Consider the following 23487-nt stretch of genomic DNA (forward strand, 5'->3'; position numbering starts at 1 on the left):
AAAGATAGGAAGGGGCACATTTCAATCTCCAGGTTAAGGGATGAAGCAGGGGGAATTACAATGGACCCTAATGAAATTAAAAGACTAATTACACAGTACTACAAAGGACTGTACTCCAAGGAATAAATACAACAACCTGGAATATATGGACAAATACCTAGAAAAACAAATCCTCCCAAGATTACCTCCTACAGATATCAAGAAGTTGAACAGACAGACCCATAGCAAAAGAAGGGATAGATAAGGTTATAAAGTAACTATCACCTGAAAAAAAGCCATGGCCCAGATGGCTTTACGGAGCATCCTACCATGCATTCAGCAAGGAGCTGACGCCAACGCCACGCAAATTCCTGTGTAGTACAGAACACAGAAAAGGACAGTAAATTCCTAAACATACTCTGTGAAGCTAATATAACACCGTTACCAAAACCGGGCAAGGACTCAACAAAAATAGAAAACTACAGGCCAATATCTCTAACAAATATAGATGTAAAAATCCTTAACCAAATGTTGGCCAATAGAATACAAAAGTATATAAAAAGAATAATTCACCATGACAAAGTGGGGTTCATACCATGCATGCAGGGATGGCTCAAGATTAGAAAATCTATCAACATTATCCACCACATTGAGAAGAAAAAGGACAAGAGAGAACCACATGATAATATCAGTAAACGCAGAAAAAGCATTTGACAACATTCAACACCCATTCCAGATTAAGACTCTCAAGAAGATAGGACTGGGAGGAAATTACTTCACTATAATTAAAGCTATATATGAAAATCCAACAGCCAGTGTTGCAATCAATGGAGAAAAGACATAAACACTCCCACTGCAAAGGGACCCAGACAAGGATGCCTCGTGTGCCCACTTTTATTCAACATCAGAAGGATATCAAAGGAATACACTTGGTGAAAGAAGAAGTGGAATCGTCGTTACTTGCAGATGAAATGACTTGACAGGGGAATATGGTAGAGTGTCAGGATGCACGACCAACAAGCAGAAGTCAATTGGATTGCTATATGCAACTGATGGGATTACAGCAAACAAGATCAAGAAGGTACGACCCTTCACAATAGCAAGCATAAATGGAAATATCTAGGGATATACCTCACCCAAAGACCCAAAATATCTTAATGAAGAAAACTACAGAAAATTATTACAAGAAGCCAAAAGGGACCTTCACAAATGGAAAAATAGTCCATACTCGTGGATGGGTAGACTCAATACTGTACAGATGTCCAACCTATGTAAGGCACTATCTGGGTTCAATGCACTCCCCATGCAAATACCTGCATCATTTTTCAAAGAAATGGAAAAACTGACTACCACCTTCTTATGGAAAGGGAAGAAGCCCAGAGCTGGCAGACTCAAGAAGAAGAAAGTGGGCTGGCTTGTTTTACCTGACTACAATTTATCCCACTGTCACAGTTGCCAAAACAGCAGGGTACTGGTAAAACGACAGACCCTCAGACCAATGGATAAGAACAGAAAACCAGAAATAAACATAAACACAGTATCCTATAGACAGCTGATCTTTGAAAAGGGCTAAAAAAAAAATCAAATGGGAAGCAGATGCTCCTTTTAACAAACGGAGCTGGAAAAACTGGATTACCAACCTGGAGAAGAATGAAACAAGACCCTTACCTCACCCCATACACAGGAAAAATGCAACAAGGATCAGAGATTTCGAGATGAAATCCACTCGCTATTTAACGGAGAGATACTCACCGACTCTGGGTTAGGCAACAGGTTTTTTTCTTTTGCTGTTTATCTATATAAGACAGGCAGGGTAAGCAATTCCAAGGAGACAGCAATGGGACTGATGGTTAGGGGGGTATGGAAGAGGGGGAGGTGGGGATTGGTGAACCAATAACAACACGGACAGGGGTATAATAAAGGATCCAAAATTGATGGTGAGGAGTGTGTAGCGTTACTGGTTGTGTGCAATCAATTGAAATGTATCTGTGAAGAATTACTGAGAGGTGAATGATGAGTAAACATGATAGTGGGCAGGAGGAAGGAACAAAGAAAACTAGGAAAGAACAATAGAGTAAAAATTATAGATATATATGTATAAATAGATTAGAATACACAAATATATAAATATGGATGGATTTGTATATATATGTAAATTCAGAAAGGAAGCAGATGGACTTTGGGCCTCTACTTAAATCTTACCTCAATACAAGAATTCTTTGTTGTAATAATGTGGCAATGTATGATACTCACATTCCCAAAAGGATCAATAAAAACAAAATGGATGCAAAAGCAAATGTGGTGAAGAAAGCTGATGATGCCCAGCTATTACAAGTTACAGTATCTAGGGTCTTAAAGGCTTGAAGTTGAACAAGGAGCCATCTAGCAGGGAAGCAACAGAGTCCGCAAGCACGAAGCACACCAGCCTGGGTGCATGAGGTGTTCACAGGGATAGGTATCAGTAGCTCAAAAATGAGCAAAGTGACAAGGAGCATGGACTAAGAGGAGACCCAAAACCCACCTGTAAGATAATTGGACAGTCCCTCACAGAAGGGATGATATATCCAGGGTATAGTATAGCACTGATGAACACATAACTATCCTCTAGTTCTTTAATATTTCCTCCCCTTACCATTATGGTCTTAGTTTCACCTCATTAATCTTGTTAGACCTGCATATGTCCACTTGTATTATTAAGATCATTCAATGCATGGAATCCAAGACAGCCAGACTCTTCAGAGACAGTAATAGGCGTAATGATCCCCTGAAGGTACAGAAGAGAGAGGGGCGGGGGGGGGGGGATTGTGCAATCCCGCTGGGGGGAACTAATAACAGAATTGCAGGTCAATAGATATATTCAATAGTGTAAGATAGGGGAAGAATCATATATCCTGTATATACTTGAGCACAAGCCAACCCGAGTATCAGTCGAGGAACCTAATTTTACCACAAAAACTGTGCTGAAAAACCCGGCTTATCGTATAGACGGGAATAATAATAAGGGTTCCTAGGAGGGAGAGGACAAAGGGGAGCTGACACCAAAGAGTGCAAGAAGAAAATGTTGTGAAAGTGATGGTGGCAGCAATTGTACAAGTATGCCCGATTTAATTGAATTATGGATTGTTATAATATCGGTAAGAGCTCCCAATAAAATGACCGGGGGGGAGGGGGGGAGAAGATTTACAGCCTTGGAAACCCTAAAGGGCAGTTCTATTCTGTTCAATAGGATTGCTGAGTCAGAACTGTCTCGATGGCAGTGGGTTTGGTGGTTTTTAAAACAATCTTTATATTAATTATCTTACACTTTTACAGAACTTTCATTATATTACAATTTTTTCTGTGCATGTTCTGATTTTATAATTTCATAGATAAAAAATTAAAAAGCTGATATATATAAAAAAATTATCCTGTTCCCAATAGAATGTAGGTGTGTGTATACATTTATATATACACACACCATATATGTAATAGCTTATACATGCTATTATATAGGCATATATATAGTAGCTTATGATAAGGTGACCAGACATCCGATTTTTAACAACTTTCCCCCGCATCCCGTGGCATTTTTAAAAAGTCCTGATTTTTGGAAAGAATGCACGACAAGCTAGGGTATATGGTTTTCGGCTTCCATGTGGCTATTTCACCAGGATATTTGTTTCACCAATGGTGTCCCATTGGTGTCCCGCTTTACCAATGTTAAATTCTGGTCACCTTAGCTTATGATGGATAATTAGAATAAATAAGGTATTTACTAATGGATCTTTTTTTGGTATTTTTTATTAATGGATCTTAAAGACTGAGTTTATTTGGAACAATACAATCTTGCTACAAGAGAAACTAAGTAGGAACTAGAAAATTATGGAATGAGCCAAGTCCAGCCCACTGCCCGATTTTTGTACATTAATTTTATTGGAACACACTTAGCTTATTCATTTACATACATCTACTGTTGGTTTCGGTGCTAGTTACAGCATGGATCTCAAAGATATTCACATTCTGGTCTTTTTCATAAAAATTTTGCTGACCGTTATATTAAAATACCATATTCCCTGCTCCAGTTCATGGAATGAATGGTTTTATTAACTGAATTAGTTCTCATAAGGCTTAATTTTTCCACCATAATTATTAAATCAGTAATACTAAAGTAAAACCTAACACAAAATTTTTTAAAAGGCAGAGACTTCAGTTTGTAATTTGGCTCCTAACAGATTAAAGTCTCACCTGATGGATCCTAGGACATGTAAAATCTTCTCCCCGTCTAATGGGTAGTCAACATCCGGGGGTGGTGTGGGACGCTGAAATAAAAATATCCTAAGTTTAAATCCACATTTGTCATTACATCACCCAAAGCAATATACCTGTATTTTTAACTTACCTCAGTTTTCCCATCAATGTTAAATTTTGCTGCTTGGATATTTAGTCCACGCTTCAGATCACTTACAAAGCAAGTGCGGACTTAAAAAGAAAGGCAGAAAAAGGGGATTGCGTTATGCTTGGAGATTGAGTAGTCAAAAATATCCCAGTTAAAACAATCCCATTCAAGAGGACATGCTTAGTAAAAACTACTGGTACTCCAAGAAGCAAGGAACCTGTATTTATTTGCACTATAAAAACTGGAACAGAGTTATCTTGAGAAAGATGTAATTTGAAGAAATCTTCCCATTTTGTTTTTTAGGCATTACTCCAATTTGAATATAAGAAATATAAATTACTCTGTATTCAAATATTAATAATGCTACCTCTTTTAAATCTTATTTTATAAATTAGTTTCACACACACAAAAAAAGGACAGTAGGCTTATGACTATTCACAAATAAAAGGTTGCTGTCTTTATTCACTGAAGAGGTTTCAATTACATTAAAATAAAAGCACCTTTGAGAAAATTATTACATTGTTTGCTATTTCTTGTCTAAAGAGTCCCATATTTAAAATAAAAGTTAGAACCTTGAAAATATAGCTATTTTAATTGAACTGCATGTTTCCTTAATCAAATTTATTAATACCTAACTATCCATCCATCCAGGTTCTGTTGGGTAAGCACTGGACTGTTAACCACAAGGTCAGTGGTTCAAATACACCAGCCACTCCATAGGGAAAAGACGAGGCTGTCCGTTCCTGGAGAGGTTTACCAGTTTGGAAACTCTACAAGGGGCACTGTGAGTTGGAATCAACTCCAGGGCAGTGAGGGTTTTGTTATTTGTTTTAAACAATTTTAAAATTATGAATGAGGTAGGGGTTTTACATTTCTGATCACCAATTTTGTTTAAAAATACAGTTATTATCCATCACTTTCTCTAGCTCCTAAGTTCCCTTGCTTAATTGGCCTACTGTCCTCTCCTCACGGGAGGTGGGGGGGAGTGACTCAGGACACACTGGCATTGAAAAATTTTTGTTCAATAGTCAATAATATAGGGTAACGTGTAGGTTTCTTTTTCAGGTCCCCTGGATCATTCCAGTGTACCCCAAAGTGGGTAGTACCACCCACCTTGAGAAACTACTTTAGCTAGTTTTTTTTTAAAATCTTAGTGGGTTAGAAGACAAAGCTAATGTTGCTCTTAGTTGTAGTAACACTCAAAATTTCCTTCTATATTAGATTTTAAAATTTTGTTTCTTCAACCTTTAAACATTTATTCAAGGTTTTTTCATCTGTTGAGTGGTACACAACAAGTTACTTGAAATTCTTTTTTCCAAATTCTTTTTAGAAATAAGGAAATAGGGAATCATTTTTTAAAACTAGAGATAAAATTGGTTAAATTCAATCAATCTACAACTTTAATTTCTTGTTAAACGTATTAATTGTGTATAGAAAATTAATTTCTTTCATGAATATAAAGTACACTTGTTAAGACAGAATTTACCATCTGCAAGACACTGAGCGACATGTCTAGCTGAGATAAATCTACTCACACACCTATTCCTCACTTAGCAACTATTTTCTTATCTGATATTTGGCATTTATGAAAACGTTGAAGAAATTCCCAGGCACTGCCTCAAATGATTCAGGTCTCAAGGATAAACCCAGTGATCTCTATATGGGCCACCCCACCAATACACCGAAGACCTTGGTGACAACCAGGCCATGCTAGGATGGTGGCTGCTTGGCTGTGGAAAGCCTTCTCCCATGTGTCAACAAGTCTTGGGGAATATCCATGGAGGGAAGACCACAGGACATAACAGTGGGACAATGCAAGGTCACAGGCAATCAGGGAAGATAAGCATGGGACTGAAGATGCCAGGGAGGCTGGTGGGAGGGGTGGGGAAAGAAGGGACCTATATGTGGGACAAGTGAAGTCCTTACGCAGGAGAGGCAGTGGGAGGTGAAAGGCAGAGGGGGAATGGGGTTCTTGCCCACTGAAAGTACCAGGAAGCAGTGGGTAGAGAGAGGGCTGGTGGAAATACCCAAACACTACCACTACCATTCTACAGTGGTGGGGAAGATGTGAGAGGTAAAGGATGCCCACTGCACCACCTGCACTCCCACCACAGTGCCTGACGGGACATGGTCCGCAAGTCACAGAACACTGATTTGACATAGCAACTTGGTCTCGGAAAGCTACCCATGCCATAAGTGAAGAGTAGGCATGCCGTTTACATTGTATGCAAGTCCTTCTAACTATTGAAAAGATAAACACGGAGCCTACTTGGCAGAGGTCAGTATACTTATTAAAAGCAATCAAAATGACTGAATTAAACATTCAAGATCAGATAAAGAACACTTAAAAATTTTAAAATAGTTGACATTTTAACATAAATGGGATCACACTGCAAATATTATTCAGTAACTCACTTCCTTATTAACTTTAGGGACAGCCTTCTAAGTCAATAAATGTAGTTCCTTCTCTTTTATAGTTACTTGGCATTCCTTATTATGAAATTACCAAACTTCATTCAACCATCTTCATTTCACTTTCAATGCCAAGTTACTTTCTAGAATAGTTTACAATCCTTTCATATACATTTTCCTACAATCTTATCAATAATATTGTTGTTAGGTGCCGTTGACTCCAATTCTCAGCAAACCTAGTAAAACAGAAGGAAACACTGTCTGGTCCTACGCGTCCTCAGACTTGGTATGTGTGAGCCCACTGTTGCAATCCACCTCTTCAAGGGCCTTCCTTCTTTCCTGCTGCCCCTCTACTTGGCCAAGCATGATGCCCTTTCCTAAGGATTGGTCTCTCCTGACAACACGTTCAAAGTATGTGCTTCTAAGGAGCATTCTTGCTGTACTTCTTCCAAGACAGATTTGTCTTTTCGCAGTCCATGAAACTTCAATATTCCTCACCAGCACCATAATTCAAATGCATCGACTCTTCTGTGGTGTCCCTTCTTCAGTGTCTGACTTTCACATGCATATGAGGCAACTGACTGAAAACACCACAGCTTGAATCAGGCACATCTTAGTCTCAAAGTGGCATCCTTGCTCTTCAACACTGTGAAGAGGTCTTGTGCAGCAGATTTCCTCAAAGCAATGCACCATTTGGTCTCTTGACTGCTGCATCTATGAGGAATGATCATGGATCTAGGCAAGATAAAATCCTTCACAACTTCAATTTTTTCTCCAGTTATCGTAATGTTACATACTGGCTCAGTTGGGAGGATTTGGGTTTTCTTCATATTGAGCTATAATCCATATTGAAGGCTGCAATTGTTGATCTTCATCACCAAGTGTGTCAAGTTCTCCTCACTTGCAACAGGCAAGATTGTGTCATTTGCATATTACAGTGTTAATAAGCATTCCTCCAATCTTGAGGCCACATTCTTCTTCTAACTCAGCTTCTCTGATTCTTTTCTCAGCAAACAGACTGAATAAGGAGGGTGAGGATACAACTGTGACACACACCTTTCTTGATTTTAAACCATGCCGCATTCCCTTACTCTATTTGCGCAACTTCCTCTTGATCCATGTACAGAAGAGTCCGCATGAGCACAATGAACTCACTTGACACTGACTCGCCATGACCCTGTGGGACAGGGTTTCTAAGACTGTCATTCTTTACGGGAGTGTAAGGCTGTCTTCCTCCTGGAGCAGCTAGTGGCTTCAAATGGCTGAGTCTATGCTTAGCAGCCCAACACATCACCCTTGGAACACAACGAAGTGTTCTGCAGTTCCCATATACATAAACAATTTAATTGCTATTTTATACTAGGAAAATTTCAGTTCCTTAGTAGCCCAGTATACTTTATGTATTTTTGAGATACTCTTTTAACACATCATAGATAATGCCAAGTGTTTCTATTGGTCTGAATAAAAATCAAAGTTATTTATATTATTTCATAACCTATATATTAAATATTTAGAAGATTTTACGTAGGAAGATAGGGGTCCTGGTGACATATTGATTACACATTTGGCTTCAATCCCCAAGGTCAGCAGTTCAAATTCACTAGCCAGTTCCAGGGGAGAAAGGCAAGACTTTACTCTCAAAGTTACAGTCTTGAAAAGCCACAGGGGCAGTTCTGCCTGTCCTACAGGATCGCCACGGTATGTGCGAGCCTATCTCTCTCTCTCTAGGCAACATAAAAATGAACGTAGAAACATATCGACTACACTAACTCAAGATGAAAGGACAAAGTTGGAAACTTAAAGATTTGGGAGGGAGGGGAAAAATGAGGAGTTGATATCAAGGGCTCAAGTAGAAGGCAAATATTTTGAGAATGATGATGGCAACAAATGTACATATGTGCTTGACACGATGGATGGATGTGTAGATTGTGAGAATTGTACGAGCCCCCAATAAAATGATTAAAAAAAAAAAAGATAAAGATTTACCTTTAATGTCCTCTAGGACACCTTCTGGAACTGCACCTAAAAGACAATTTTCACAAATGATCTATTAATTTGCCATCGCATTTCCATTTTGACAAAAGTAAAATATATAATTACTATAATATGAAAAAAAGCCATGCAGAAAAATTAAATGTTTTAGGGAAGGCATTTATTATTTAAAGCCAAGGCAAAGTATAAAGTTAAAGCCAAATAAGCCCAAGTGCTGCAGGATACCCTCAATGTGTAAACTTTGCAAACACAAGCTCACTAAAATCTGAAACGAGTTGTTATTAGGAAGAAATCTACTAAGATAATATTTTATACCATAAATTGGGTTTCTGGTTACAGTGTGACAAGTACTTAGAAGAATATATATATATAATATAGCTTAAAGAGAGATTATTTTTCTTTTATAAAAAGTGATATTCCAAATATGCTTATCTGTTTTGTGCTAACAAATGGCTGTAATGTACTAACCTTATTTTAAAAAGGATCACATGCAGACTCTTTTCTTCCGTGTAAGGGTCACATTTTAAAATGAATGAGCAGGACCTATTCAAAGAACCCTATGCAATGTAGAGAATCCCTGATTAGTGCGCATTATGTTCCTAATGTTAAGTGATATTTGTTGCCCGAAATGTCAAGATTCAAATTAAGATTTTTTTTAAACAAAAATTTTTAAGCCGCTGTTACTATGCAGTGGGTATGGAGCTTAGGTGGCACAGTGTATTATGTCAGGCTGCTAACCCTAATGTCAGCCATCCGAACCCAACCAGATGCTCTGTCGGAGCACCGGAGGCTGTGTGTTTCTGTACAGTCTCTGAACTCCCATGGAGCCTAGTCTACTGTCCTATGGGGCTGCTCGGAGTTGCACAAGAGTAAAGAATGAACTAAAGGTGACGGAGTCTGTAGAAACTACTTTAAACAGACTGAAGGAATTTTACCCATCACGGAGGGAAGGCTTTGTTCTTTAGCAGCACTTGTGTCAACAGTACATTGTTCCAAGAGTTGAGCTTCCAATTCCCTAAAATGAAAACAAATGAAATTGCTGGAACGAAAATATTGTACTGGTAACTACTCTTAGTTTAATACTGAACAATATTATTGATATCTCCTTACTATATATGATGGCTTAAATAAAGACTATCTTATCCTCAATATATGAATACAGTAAAGGCTAATGAGAAATGGAAAAAAAATGTCCTTATGTAACACCCTCCCCTGATTTAAGTAAAAAAAAAAAAATCAAACTGCATCTGCTTTTGTGGGGCAGGTAAAGAAAATGTGTGAAGTCCCAGGAAACTTACTTGTGAAGAGCTTTTCCTCCTAGGGGTAGTGCACCCCAACAATTCAAGACTGGGATTCCTTCATAGATCTATATGGTAGTCAAGGCTATTACACTCAAAGACAAATGCATTTTCTATAGCATTGTTCCGTTCTTGAGTCTTAAGTCGGCTCTGTCGCAAATTCTTATTTTTTTAAGAATTGAAAAATCAAGTCTTTATCGTCTTTGATGAAAATAGATTTTAAAAACATACACACATAATTCATTGGAGCAAGGATGTCTAATGAACTTGCCACAAGTGGTAAGTGGCTGCTGAGTGCTTAAACACATGGCTAGCGTGAAATGGAATTTGTTTTAATAGTCAACACATTGGACTTAGACTTAATACAAAAAGCATTCTGTAAAACATCTCAGGATTTTCTGAAATACTGTAATAATTATTTCTAATATAAGTAAAATATTAAACATGTATACTTTAAAGTATATTAATTTAAAAATTACATGGTTAAAGTGCAATTTTTATTGCAATTAAAAAGTTTTTATTTTATTTCTACAGAATAGTACAGAGCAAGTGGATAGATGCCATGTTGCCTTTTCACAATTGGGGTTATGACCTTGTCACCCATAGTATTTTGGTTGGTACCGTATAAAGTACAATGTTTATAAATAATAAAATATATTGTAAGAGTATCAACTTTAGAGACAAACATGGGATCAGATCCTGTCTACACTTACATGGCCTTGGGCTATGTAACACAACTTTTAACTTTCTATTTATTTAATGAAGGGAATAATGCCTATGCTGACAGGTTATTGTTAAGATTAATTATAGAGTTCTTTCTACATTAAAAAGCAGTAATGTAACAGTTTCTTAGAAGCTAGTGATTCTTGACTTTATTCCCCAAGAATGTCTTCTCATTAATGAAATACACATGCAGAATCTAAAATTGCAAGAGGTATTTGATCTCCTCTTCAATGAAGCAACAGTCACTACAAAACTCCTAAGAAGCAATTACCTACACTCTATTTTAATGCTTCTAATGGTAAGGAATGTACCAGCTTATACTAATTTAATTCTAGCTCAGTGTGAATCATTGGGAAATTCTTTCTTATGGTGAATGATATAAAAACTATAATCCTTAATGAGCAAGGACTATGGGCCAGGTGCTGGACTAAATACTTCAAAGAGATTACTTCACTCAACCGTAAAGCACTCCTGTGAGGTGGGACAATTAAAATTGCCATTCTGTACACAGGAAATGGATGGCAGAGAGGTTAAGTCAGCATCATGCACCAAAGGAGAGGCCCAACTCTGACTTTTTCATTTACGTATGTACTTGGCTCCCAGAGCCATGCTCGCCAGGCCTGTGCTGTTCTGTCCCCATGCTATCTACCTGCCACCACAAGGCACTTTTCCAGAGAGTCCGCCCGCCATTTGAAGGCAGACTTCATGGTGTCATTAAATTTTAATTTTATTTGACTAAAATTTCTTCACTTTTTTTCATTTTTATCATGATTATTTCCAAATATCATTTTCATTACCACTATTAGACATTTGAAATGTTTCAACTTTTAAATGATCTATATATTTTATTAAAAGATCTTACAGCTCTTGTAACAATTTCCCCATTTTGTACAATCTTTTCTTTAGAATTAGACTACACTCGTCTACTTCTTTGTCACGTCCCAAACATGCTGATGTTCCTCTGAAAACCTGAACATAATATTCAGGAGGTCTCACTCAACAGTATATACGGAGAACAAATCATAACAATAATTTCTACAACGCCTAAATTTATGTCTCACAATCCTGCAAACTTTTCCCACATAATTCCAGGTAATCCAAAAACAGTTTGTTGCAATAAAACTACGTGTAATTAAGTAGAACTTGAGTGAAAACTGCAGATTTGTCTGACTGACATAAAAGATACAGGTAACACCAGGCTTTCCCTATATCCACAATCCAGGACCATGGCAGAGTTAATCCCCAGGGTCAGAAGAGCCATTAAATGACTTGGAGCAAGTAAGACAGATGGAACCTAGAAAACAGCAACAATAACAAAATGAGCATCAGACCGTGATTATGCTTACATTTCAAATGCTACATGTATATGAAGACAGCTCTGGTGGGGCAGTGGTCATGCACTGGGCTGTTAACCACAAGGTCAGCAGTTTGAAACGACCAGCTGTCGCTCAGGAGAAAGATGAGGCGTTCTACCCCCATAACAAACGACAGCTTTGGAAACCCACGGGGGTCCTTCTACCCTGTCCTGAAGCCTGTTATGAGCTGGCCATTGACTGGATGCTACTGAGTTATATGCATAGGAAAACATCCCTGGTCGCATTATGCTTCGTTATGCTAGTGTCCAGTCCCATGTTATGGCACTATATTAAACAACAAGCTCACAGAGCAATTTGAATGTATGTAATAATAAAAAAATACTATAAATATAAACGTTCTTTTAAAAAATTTTAATAGATCATTATCAGAGGCTCTTACAGCTCTATAACAAAACATACATCCATTGTATCAAGCAATTTGTACATACCGTATATACTCGAGTATAAGCCAACCTGAATATCAGCCAAGGCATCTAATTTTACCACAAAAACTGCATTAAAAATGTGCTGAAAAACTCAGCTTATACATGAGTATATAAGGTATATTACCATCATGCTTTTCAAACATTTTCTTTTTACTCAAGCCCTTGGTATAGGCTCATTCCCCCCCTTATAAGCCCTTGATAATTTGTAAATTATTTTTATTTTCATATCTTGCACAGATCGCTGTCTCCCTTCACACTTTTTTGTTGTTCGTGACCCTGGGGAGAGGGGTTATATGTTAATCACTGTGATTGGCTCCCCAAATATAAACATTCTTTTTTTTTTTAATATAAACATTCTTAAGCCAAGTGTTTTCACTCTGAATGGCAATTACAAATTATTTTTGACTAATTCTTGTTATGTTCCTTTTGGAGAGGAAAATAGCCAGGAATTTTAAAAAGAGGTCCAGAAAAATTCAAATGAAGCTGTTAAAAAAGACAAGTTCCTTTATCATCAAAATGAAAACACAGTTAGCATTCTTGTCATTATTCACAAGATCTGTAACATGCACTGTATTTTTAAAACATAATAGAGAAGTCAAGTTAAATTGCCCCTTAACCTAACAAAACTCTTTAGCGGTTCTGTGGCTTTTTCAGTGACAATTTATCACCTTTTGTACAGTATCAGGCAAATGTTTGACCCAATGGCAGACAAAAGAAAGGTCATTTTTCTTATCTCTGTAGTTATTGCAGGTTCTGATCAGATACAAGAAAAAAGGCTCCCGACAATAACAAGGAACATTCTTTGTTGTGAGTCAATGCCAAGGCATGGTGAGCCCAGGTGTGCAGAGCTTAACTGCCTCCTATGGCTGTCAAGGCTGGGCCTTTCGAAAGCATATTGTCAGGTCTGTCTCCTAGGTGGGGTTCAACTGTCAACCTTTTGGTTAGTTGTCATTTTGCACCACCTAGGGACTGCTAAAAGATACGGTTTAATAGCAACTAACACTAAGAAAGTATAAAAAAAGAGTCAGCTATTTTATTCAAGTTAAGAGCCGATATGTCTTATTTTGTTGTGTTACTTCTATCGCAAACAAATGTAACTTACAGAAATTCCTAATGATGTGACATTAGTAAATTAAAAAAAGATATACAATCTGTTTTATGCACCTATTCTACAAAACTGTAATTTAGGAATATTAAGTGCCCCTAACTCTTCAATACATTGTGATTTTTGGCTAAATGACATCAGTATACTTTGAGTCCAGAAGAATGTATAAAACCCATTTATATATGCTTATTTGTTATATATTATATGCATTTTATATAATTTTCCTGTTACCTTGCAGAAAAATGTTAAATTTGTAAGGAAGACTTTACAAAATAAATAACGACCCAAGCCTTACTTTAAATATAAAAGTCTTAAATCATAATCTCGGTCCTTAGAAAAATCTTGACTCCTATAAAATGAAAGCTACAAACAAGGCGCTCTGTGGCTCGAGGGTTAAGCACTAGGCTGCTCAGAGCTCAATCAGTGGTCTGAACTGGCCAGCTGCTGCTCTGGAGACACGCCCTGGGATCTGTTCCTGGAGATCCCAGCCTGGGAAGCCCCATGACAGTTCGACTCTGTGCTAAACCCAATTGCACCTAACAAATAGTAATATTACAGTGCTCGGAACAACCAATCCTTTTCCGAAGTTTTTAGCTAAGACAGAGTATAGTATTTGTTCTTATCAGTTTTAAAGATTCAAAACGGTCAATATGACTAGACAACAGAAACTAAGAAAACCTGGGGGAAATGCATCTTAAGTTCCTTTTTTAAAAAACAGTTTTATTGGCACTTCATCCCCATCATAAATTCCAGGGTACAGAATATACAAATATTCTGAAAAAAAACCAACAATATAGTAATAATTCTGAAAAAATATCCCAATAGAAAAATCTACATTAAAATAAGTAAATAACAGAAACACCAGAGAGATATCTGTATTAGATAAAATACTAAGGTGGACAGGCAGCCATCTAGCTCAGAAGCACTATGGTCCACCTGGAGGAAGCACACCACGATCACAAGGTGTCAAAGGGATCAGGTATCAGGCATCATCAGAACAAAAAATCTTACCATAGTGAATGACAGTGGGAGTGCGGAGTGGAGACCCAAAGCCCATTTGTAGGCCACTGGAGATCCCCTTGCAGAGGGGTCTCGGGGAGGAGACGAGCAAGTCAAGGTGCAATGTAGCAATGACGAAAAATACAGCTTTCCTTTAGTTCCTAAATGCTTCCTCCCCCACGCCCCCACTATCATGACCCCAATTCTACCTTGCAAGTCTGGCTAGACCAAAGGATGTACACTGGTACAGACAGGAACTGGAAACACAGGGAATCCAGGGCGGATAATCCCTTCGGGACTGGTGGTGTGAGTGGCGATACTGGGAACGTAGAGGGAGGGTGGGTTGGAAAGGGGGAACCGATTCCAGGGATCTACATGTGACCACCTCCCTGGGGGATGGACAACAAAAAGTGGGTGAAGGGAGACGTTGGACAGGGCAAGATATGACAAAATAGTAATTTACAAATTATCAGGGGTCTGTGCGGCAGGGTGGGGGAGGGTATCAAATAAAAAAATCAATAAATAAATAATCAATCAATCAAGGGTTCATGAGGGAGGGGGCAGTGGTGAGGGAGGGGGAAAAATGAGGACCTGATGCCCGGGGCTTGGATGGAGAGCAAGTGTTTTGGGAGTGATGGGCGCAATGAGTGTGCAGATGTGCTTTGCACAGTTGAGGTGTGTGTGGATTGTGGTGGGAGTTGTGTGAGCCCCTAATAAAATGATTAAAAAAAGAATATTAATAAAGGTAGGATACAAAGAAAAAAAAGAATGAAAATAACTACGCTTAGGCAAATAAATGAAATAAATTGCCAGTGTAAACAGACTTCAGGCTACTCTGTCATTTGGTTCCCCCCCAAAGATAGATAAACAATAAAGCCAACAAAAGGAGAACGTTTAAATTTAGCCCTGAGAGCCTCTGAAGCAGCAGTTCTCAACCTGTGGGATGTGACCCCTTTGGGGGTAAAATAACCCTTTCACAGGGACCGCCTAATTCATCACAGTAGCAAAATTACAGTGATGAAGTAGCAACGAAAATAATTTTATGGTTGGGGGGTCACCACCACATGAGGAACTGTGTGAAAGGGTAGCGCCATTTGGAAGGTTGAGAACCACTGCTGTTGAGAGAAGAAACTCCTTAAAAACAGAGACTGTTGCTTTTCTGAAACATGCTATTCGTTTGGTTTACAATCAGGTACCTCAAAATATTTGAAGAGAACCCGGGCAAGCGTCTCTCTGAAGTGGGAGGGACATAACACTGACTCGACAAGCACAACTCGGCGGTCCCTGGGATTCACCAACAGATGCCTAAAAATACACAGGTTTGAAAAGTAACAAATACATTTTGGCAAACAATGCTATTAGACTAGGCTAGAGAAACTGTAGCTTAGTTCATGAAGCTTTATGACAAAGACACATCTTTATGACCGTCAGACGGTAACAGTGTTTCTGACCTCCTACTATGTGCACACACTGTGCCAGACACTTTACATCTTATCAATTCACTTGCTTCAGAAAATTTCAGCGACAGCTACTAAAATTACCCTCCAGAACCATTACAAAACTCTCATCTCTTTTCTCAGTTTACAAAGGTAACTTGCTCACAGGATTGCAATTACAGATTTTAAACTTAGAAAGTACTTTGTAATCCTACTACCCCGAAATTACCCCTGGTAGCAGTTCGTAAAAGCTTCCATTTGTGTAGATGTGCACAAATAATAGCAGGCGTCCCCAGCAGACAAGCTACTCTGCCCACTGTTTTCACTGAACAGAACACTGGAGACATCTTTCTTTATCAGTGCATATGCAGAACTCTTTATTTTTTTTAAATGGCTGAGCTGTATTTCACTGTATGGATATACAGTAATTTAATTATCTAACTCCCTTTGTTAATATTCATTTGATTTCTTTTCTCAATTGTCTTATGCTCACCAGTTTTCAAGTCTTTCAAATAGAGTTTTTAAAAGGTTGAAAATAAAAATGACAATAGAAGCTAACTTAACTTTTTTGCATCAGATATAATACAATCAATTATCACTATGACTGGCATTTGGAAAATCTACCTAATCACAAAAGCTAAACAAAAGAGACAGCATCTTACCTGAAATACAGGATGTGGATGAATTCCTTCAGGTAGGAATATAATTCTTCTGTGTTGACATTATACTGAACAACTTTAATAGGCTGTAAATTTTAAAAGGATGCATTAATTTATATTAATAAGATAAGCTAAATATGCTTATTTTATCATTATATGCTTCGTTAATAATTCAAAGGCAATTTATACTAGGAAAATGCAAAATTAACCTTTTAAATTAGTAATCCTTAATAACTAGCATGTTTAAAGGAAGGGAATTATTTTGGTTTGAAGGGAAAAAGGTGTGTCCACAGGAAGGAAAGAGCTGTGATCATCTGAGTTTCCTCTGTGTGATTTACCAATTTGATGTTACTACGAAAAGCAATAAGCATTGATTAAAAAAACACTAATTCCCTAGAAAGGTGCCCTCAAATATTCCAATCTTAGCTCAGTGTCTGATAGCCAATCTTAAAATTATTTTATAGCTATTACACATAGTTTATAGTTACTGTCATAGACCAGTCCCAGGAAAAGAGATCATAAATGACACGGTAAAAGGGCGGAGACATGAGAGACTGGCACAGTCTATGTTAACACGGGGATCCAGCATGGCCGCTGGGAGGATGGCGCAGCCCGGGGCAGTGTCGTCCTGTTGCACAGCGGGTCACTGTCAATCAAAACCACCCTGATGGCACTTAACAACACCCACTTGTGAAAGCATTTTACCACGGAGAACTTTTTTCTCTCGATAGTGTGTGATTGGCCACCCTATCGAAAGGAACAGTAGATCAGAGGTGGCTGGGGGTGGGGAGGTGGAGGTGATGCAGACTAACTATAAAATGGACATTAGGTAGAGATTATCTAACAACTTGATACATTTACCAAAAACTGTACAATTAAAACACAAATATGGGATGCGAAATAAGACCAAAATGTGTCCTAGAAATGGGCCATTATATCCAGCAATGTTCTAATCATTCTTAGCTAAAGTTTAAGCTATTTTACAAAGCGGCATCTATTTTGCTAATTTGATAAAAAACATACCTTAGGCAGCCCAGTTCTTTTTATTGTACTAGGAATTATACATCTTGGACTAGTTTCTCCAGCAAATCCACACCTGCAAATAATTAGAAAATTGAAATATTTTATTTAAGATTCTTTCTAAATATTTCTTATAGAAGCAGGTTTTTCTGCGTTTGTTTCAAAACAGTGATCAGAGAAACATTAGGAAACATCTCAGATGGGCTCACAGAGAGAAAACAGTTAGCAAGTCAGCATTCTCTCCTCACAATTGTGTATGGAAGGACACAATTATGGAGCATTTTAGGCTAACAACTACTTCCCTCCACTTTTAACAAAGAAATTAGACAAAAACCATACCCACCACCAGTAAGTCAATTCCACCTGACAGTGACGCTGTGTAAAGTTTCCGAGGCTTTTAAGTCTCTGTGGAAGCGAGTAACCTTATCACTCTCCTGCAAAACACCCGGTGGGCCGGAGCGAGCCTCGGGCCTTGCACACAGCAGCCCAAAGCTCACCGCTGGCACAGTCCCCTGCTCGCTCCACAGAAGTGCTCCTTACTGCATGTCCTTTTCTTTGTGCAATAGGAGGCCTTTAAAACGTTTAAGGGAAAATGTAATGACAAGACAATGGAATTTCCCCAGCAACCTTTTTGTATCATGAACTGGGCAACCCTTTCCAGGCAGGTGCTTCCCATTCAACAGTGCATGCACATTTTGGTTCATGGCATCGGCTGCAATTTCACAATGTAGCATCACTTATCCCACTCTCGCCCTGTCTCCATTCTTCCTTCTTTCCTAACCTTTCTGATCTCTGTCCTTAGGTTAACACTGACCTCTTGGTGGCAAATGGTTCTAAGGCATGTGTACTGCCCTAGTGCTGCTGTTCCCCTTAAAAACCTGTCTGTTGTTGGGTTAAAAAATTCAGCCTTGGGGTGAGTCCACGTCCAGACCTGAAAGATGACCAAGGACCATCGTCTCAGGGGCCTTGTCTCTATCTGACCGGCAAGCCTGGACTTTTAATGATTTTGAGTTTTGTTAGACATTTCCCTAATTTACCCAGGACCTTCTGATGTGATCTCTTTCAGGACAGTTGGTGGCAGTGGCCAGTACCCTGCAGTTCTTCTAGTTGCGCGTTTCCACAAACTTTCTTCTGAAGGGACTGTTGTTTTTTGTTAACGTCCATTAAGCTGATTATAATGCATAGTGACTCCATGTTTGTCTAAGTAAAGCTTCAATTGCTGATTTTCTTAAAGTAGCTTAACAGGCATTTTCCCTTTTTTGTATTTTTTTAAATTTATTAATCATTTTATTAGGGGTTCATACAACTCTTATCACAATCCATACATACATCAATTGTGTAAAGCACATTTGTACATTTGTTGCCCTCATCATTCTCAAAACATTTGCTTTCCACTTAAGTTCCTGGCATCAGGTCATTTTTCCCCTCCCTCCCCCCTCATGAACCCTTGATGATTTATAAATTATTATTTTGTCATATCTTGCCCTGTCCGATGTCTCCCTTCACCCACTTATCTGTTGTCCACCCCCCAGGGAGGAGGCCACAAGTAGATCCTTGTAATCGGGTCCCCCTTTCCAACCCATCCTCCCTCTATGTTCCCAGTATCGCCACTCACACCACAGGTCCTATAGAGATCATCCGTGCTGGATCCCCTGTGTTTCTGGTTCCTATCTGTACCAGTGTACATCCTCTGGTCTAGCCAGATTTGCAAAGTAGCAGGCATTTTTTCTAAAGAGCTTTTGGGTGGACTCAAAATAGCAACCTTTTGGTTAGCAAAACAAAACTCACTGTCATTGAGTTGATTCTGACTCAATTGACCCTTTGGACTACAAATATTTCTAGCAACATACAGCCTCATCGTTCTCGGGAGGCGAGGTTGGTGGATTTGAAGCACCCACCTTGGAGTTCACAGCCCAACACTTAAACCTACAGCACCTCCTTGTTTATTGCACTAGTGTCCCCTTGGGAAACCAAGATGCAATCCACTAGTCAGTTCCATTTACTTCAGATATTCATCTTATCACACTCATGTCTTTCTCAATAATTACCTTCCTGTCCAAGAGCTTCTTTCTCAATGATAGTCAAAATAATTAATCTTTAGATGCTTGCTTCTAAGTATATATCATACCATTAAAAATGAAGAAATTGTCTACAGCCATACCACCCCGAACGCGCCTGCTCTTGTCTGATCTTGGAAGCTAAGCAGGGTTGGGCCTGGTTAATAAATACTTGGATGGGATAAAGAAATGAACAAGAGCATTGCACAGAAAAGTAAGAGTATCATAAACTCTGGACTAGTTGCAATCCATTTCTAGGTACCTGGCATCCAATTTTAAATAAGCTGTTTTGATTAGTGGGTTAAACATTGGGCTACTAACTAGCTGCAAGATCAAGGATTCAAACCTACCAGCCATTCTGTGGGAGAAAGATGATGCTGTTTGCACCTGTGAAGATTTACATGTTCTCAAAGGTTAGCGAGCAGTTCTACTCTTATGGGAAACTGAAAACTGGGAAGAGAATATATGCGGCCAAATTCTCTAGGCTCATAAATAAGAGTCTGGAAGGTAGATTCTGGTGGAGGGAAGACTTCACTTCACATTTGTGAGGTAGAGATGACTCCCAGTCACATTCTCCATATGAAAAATTATCCCCACAATGCCCCTCTTCCCCATAATACTACTACTTTAAGATGCCTCTTACAAGCACATGGCTGCTCTCTAATGCTGCTGAAAGCTACCTATCTCTAAGAACAAACAAAATCCTAGTGTTCTCACTTGACGGACTGTCGCACTGCCCTCTGCCTGTCCTGGATACTGGTCTTGGGTTACTCCCTCAGTGAGTTCAGGGAAATCCAAGGTTAAGATACTGCCCACCTTTTCCATGTGTGATTGACAGGGCCTGCATGCCCTAAGACCATGGAAGTCTGTTGGAGAATACACTCACTCTTTCTTGTCCCTAACTTCTGGAAAGGTAAGCACCCTGCATGCTTTGTCTATTTTCCCTCAATTACACGGCCACTCCTCAAGACCCTTTTGGTCGTGAGGCTGGACCTCACATACTCTGTCCTGTAAGGTCACTTGACAGCCGGCTGGCAGTAAGGAAGATAGGCCCAGCAATATGCTGTCATGAAATTGTCTGCTAATGAGTTCCTATGAAGCAGTTCTACTTTGTAATCCAGGAGGCTGCAAATCAACTAGCCAGCACTGATTAGAAACAAACAGCAAATAGTAGGGGGTATTTTTCAAACTCAGTGTCACTTTCCTCTCTTTTACGCCTTGTGCTGGTCCAAGGGCCAGTGAAGACCCATTATAGTTGTTAGGTGCTGTCCAGTCCCCACTTAGTGCCACTGTGTACATTAGAAACACTGCTCAATCAACTGTTATGAATGAGCCCATGGTTGCAGCCACTGTGTCTATCAATCAATCTTCCTCTGTCCTCTTTCTACTCTACCGAGGATGCTCCTGTCCTCCAGGGAATGATCTCCCCTGTTGCACCCAGGGAGGGGAAGGCCGACCATGGGACATTCTAGCTGTATTTTCTTCAAGGCAGATTTGTTTCTGCTCTGGAAATCCATGGTAATTTCAATATTCTTCACTAACATCATAATTCAAACGCATCGGTTCTTTTCTGGTGTTTATTAAAATTCATTGTTCGAGTTTCACATACTTATGAGGTCAGTAAAAATACCACCTCCTGGGTGAGGCTCATCTGAATCCTCAAAGTGATATCTTTGCTCTTTAATTCTTTAAGGAAGTTTTGTGCAGATTTGTTCAATGCAATACATTGTTTGCTTTCCTGACAGCTGCCTTCTGCGAGTAGATTGTGGATCCAAATAAAATGAAATCCTTGATAACTCAGATCTTTTCTGTTTATCATGGTTTTAGCTACTGGACCATTGGGAGGATTCTTTTCTTCTTTATACTGAATTGTAACCCACATTGAAAGCTGTATTCTTTGATATTCATTACTAAGTGCTTCAAGTTCTCTTCACTTTCAGTATGCAAGGTTATGTCATCTGAACAGTGCAGGTTGTTAATGAGCTTTCCTCCAATGGTGATGCCTTGTTTTTATCCATATAATCCAATTTCTCAATGTTTTGCTCAGCATACAGACTGAGTATGATGGCCAATAAACCCCTTACATTGTGTGTAAATATTGTTGTTTTCACCTAGCTCTGAAAGGGATCTGTGACATCCAAAAGGTTGAGACCCACCATTTTAAAGACGCCCTGATGGCATTGTTGGGTTGGCACTGACCAGCTAACTGAAAAGTCTGCAGACCAAACCCGCCTGCTGCTCTGTGGGAGAAAGAGCAGTTTTATCTGCCCCCCATAATGATTTACAGCCTCCGAATTCCTAGATTCGGTCACTGAGTCAGAATCGGCTCATGGGCAATGGGGGTTTTGTCGGTTTGTTTACGCCAGTGTTTACATGCTGCACGTTATAGGTTAATTTTCCTCATCTATGGGTTTGGGGTGCCAACGAACGATCTCTAAAGTCTTACCTACAGGGTTTCCCCTCTTTGTTTATGCGTTAAGTCTTCCTAATTTGACTGCCTACTCTTGAAAAGGCCCAGCCCTAACCATATTTGCATCGCCAGCACCTACAGAGGCTCCACTAGATGGTTAAACACGGTGATCTTCAACGAGCCTTACAACTAGGTTGCCGTCTGCCTAATCTGACAAGCCCAGGTCAAACCGGGTCTGGGTCATCACCGTCCTCTTCAGCACGAATGACCCTAAGGGTCTGTTCGGTCTGGGAGGTAGCCAAGGTGGGAAGCGACTCTGCGGACGAGTCGCGACCACCCACGTCCACACATCTTTATATTGCGGGGGGCGGGGGTCAAGGGCAATTTACAGTTTGTCCCGGGCGGGTCTGTAAAGGGGACCTTGGGGCTCGGTTGCCCGCCCTCCCCTCGGGCGGGCCGACTGCAGGCTGCGCCGCGTCACTCACTTGGTAAAAGCCTCTCCCAGGTCTATCACGACTGCCGTCTTCTCTCCGCCGCTCCCCAGGCCCTCGTACAGCGGCATGGCGCGGAAGAGGTGGGCGGTGAGGACGAGAGGAACAGCGCAGAGCCGAGGGCCTACCGGCCGGGGCTCTCGGGGGCGGGTCTGGGTCCGGGGCTCGGCGCGCGGGCGGCGGCGGGGGCCTTGCGCGGACGCGGCGCTCTAGGTCGGGGCTGTCTCAGACTCTGCCTGTTTCCGAGTTGACCCCCAAATCCTTGCAGGCGTTTCCATCTTGGGAAACATGGAGAGAAAAGCGCCCGCCACGGCTGCTGTGAGTGCGCCGGGCAGCTTCGAAAGAGGGCAGGCGCGCGGGACGCCCGCGAGGGGCGGGGCCGACACCCGGGAGGGGCGGGGCCGCCTCCCCTGGGGTCCTCGCCGCCGGAGGCGCCCTCTGGGGACGCGGAGCTGGACGTCGGACGGCTCTGCGGCGCTGGGCTCCGGAGTGACCTCATCTCTGCGGCAGCTGGGAAGTGAAATAGGTTCAGAGGCTTTGATTCGGGGTAACATTTACTCCGCCTTTATTCTCTGCCAGCTGCTTTGCCTGTCATTTAATCTGCGCACGAAATACCGAGACTAGTGGTATCATTTTACGTACATGGAACCTGAACTCGGAGGGATGACATAACTTTTCCTACGTTTCCCCCCCCCACGCCCCGCAGGATATGGCTTTATTATTTCAAAAC

At 40.1% G+C, this 23487-nt stretch overlaps 1 protein-coding gene across 1 annotated transcript in view; it reads right to left on the reverse strand.

Moving 5' to 3' along the window:
- Nucleotides 1-22950, reverse strand: part of ACTR10 (actin related protein 10) — a 35184-nt gene extending 12234 nt beyond the window's left edge. The window contains exons 1-10 of the mRNA XM_075530750.1: nt 22752-22950; nt 17803-17875; nt 16783-16865; nt 15881-15989; nt 11966-12073; nt 10057-10124; nt 9694-9773; nt 8753-8788; nt 4358-4437; nt 4204-4277 (exon numbers count right to left, since the gene is read on the reverse strand). Of these exons, the coding sequence (XP_075386865.1) occupies nt 4204-4277; nt 4358-4437; nt 8753-8788; nt 9694-9773; nt 10057-10124; nt 11966-12073; nt 15881-15989; nt 16783-16865; nt 17803-17875; nt 22752-22828 (788 nt within the window). The 5' untranslated portion in view covers nt 22829-22950. The remainder of the gene's footprint in view (nt 1-4203; nt 4278-4357; nt 4438-8752; nt 8789-9693; nt 9774-10056; nt 10125-11965; nt 12074-15880; nt 15990-16782; nt 16866-17802; nt 17876-22751) is intronic.
- Between the last annotated feature and the right edge of the window lie 537 nt (nt 22951-23487).

This window comes from Tenrec ecaudatus, chromosome 14, assembly GCF_050624435.1.
Source record: "Tenrec ecaudatus isolate mTenEca1 chromosome 14, mTenEca1.hap1, whole genome shotgun sequence".
Taxonomy (NCBI): Eukaryota; Metazoa; Chordata; class Mammalia; order Afrosoricida; family Tenrecidae; genus Tenrec; species Tenrec ecaudatus.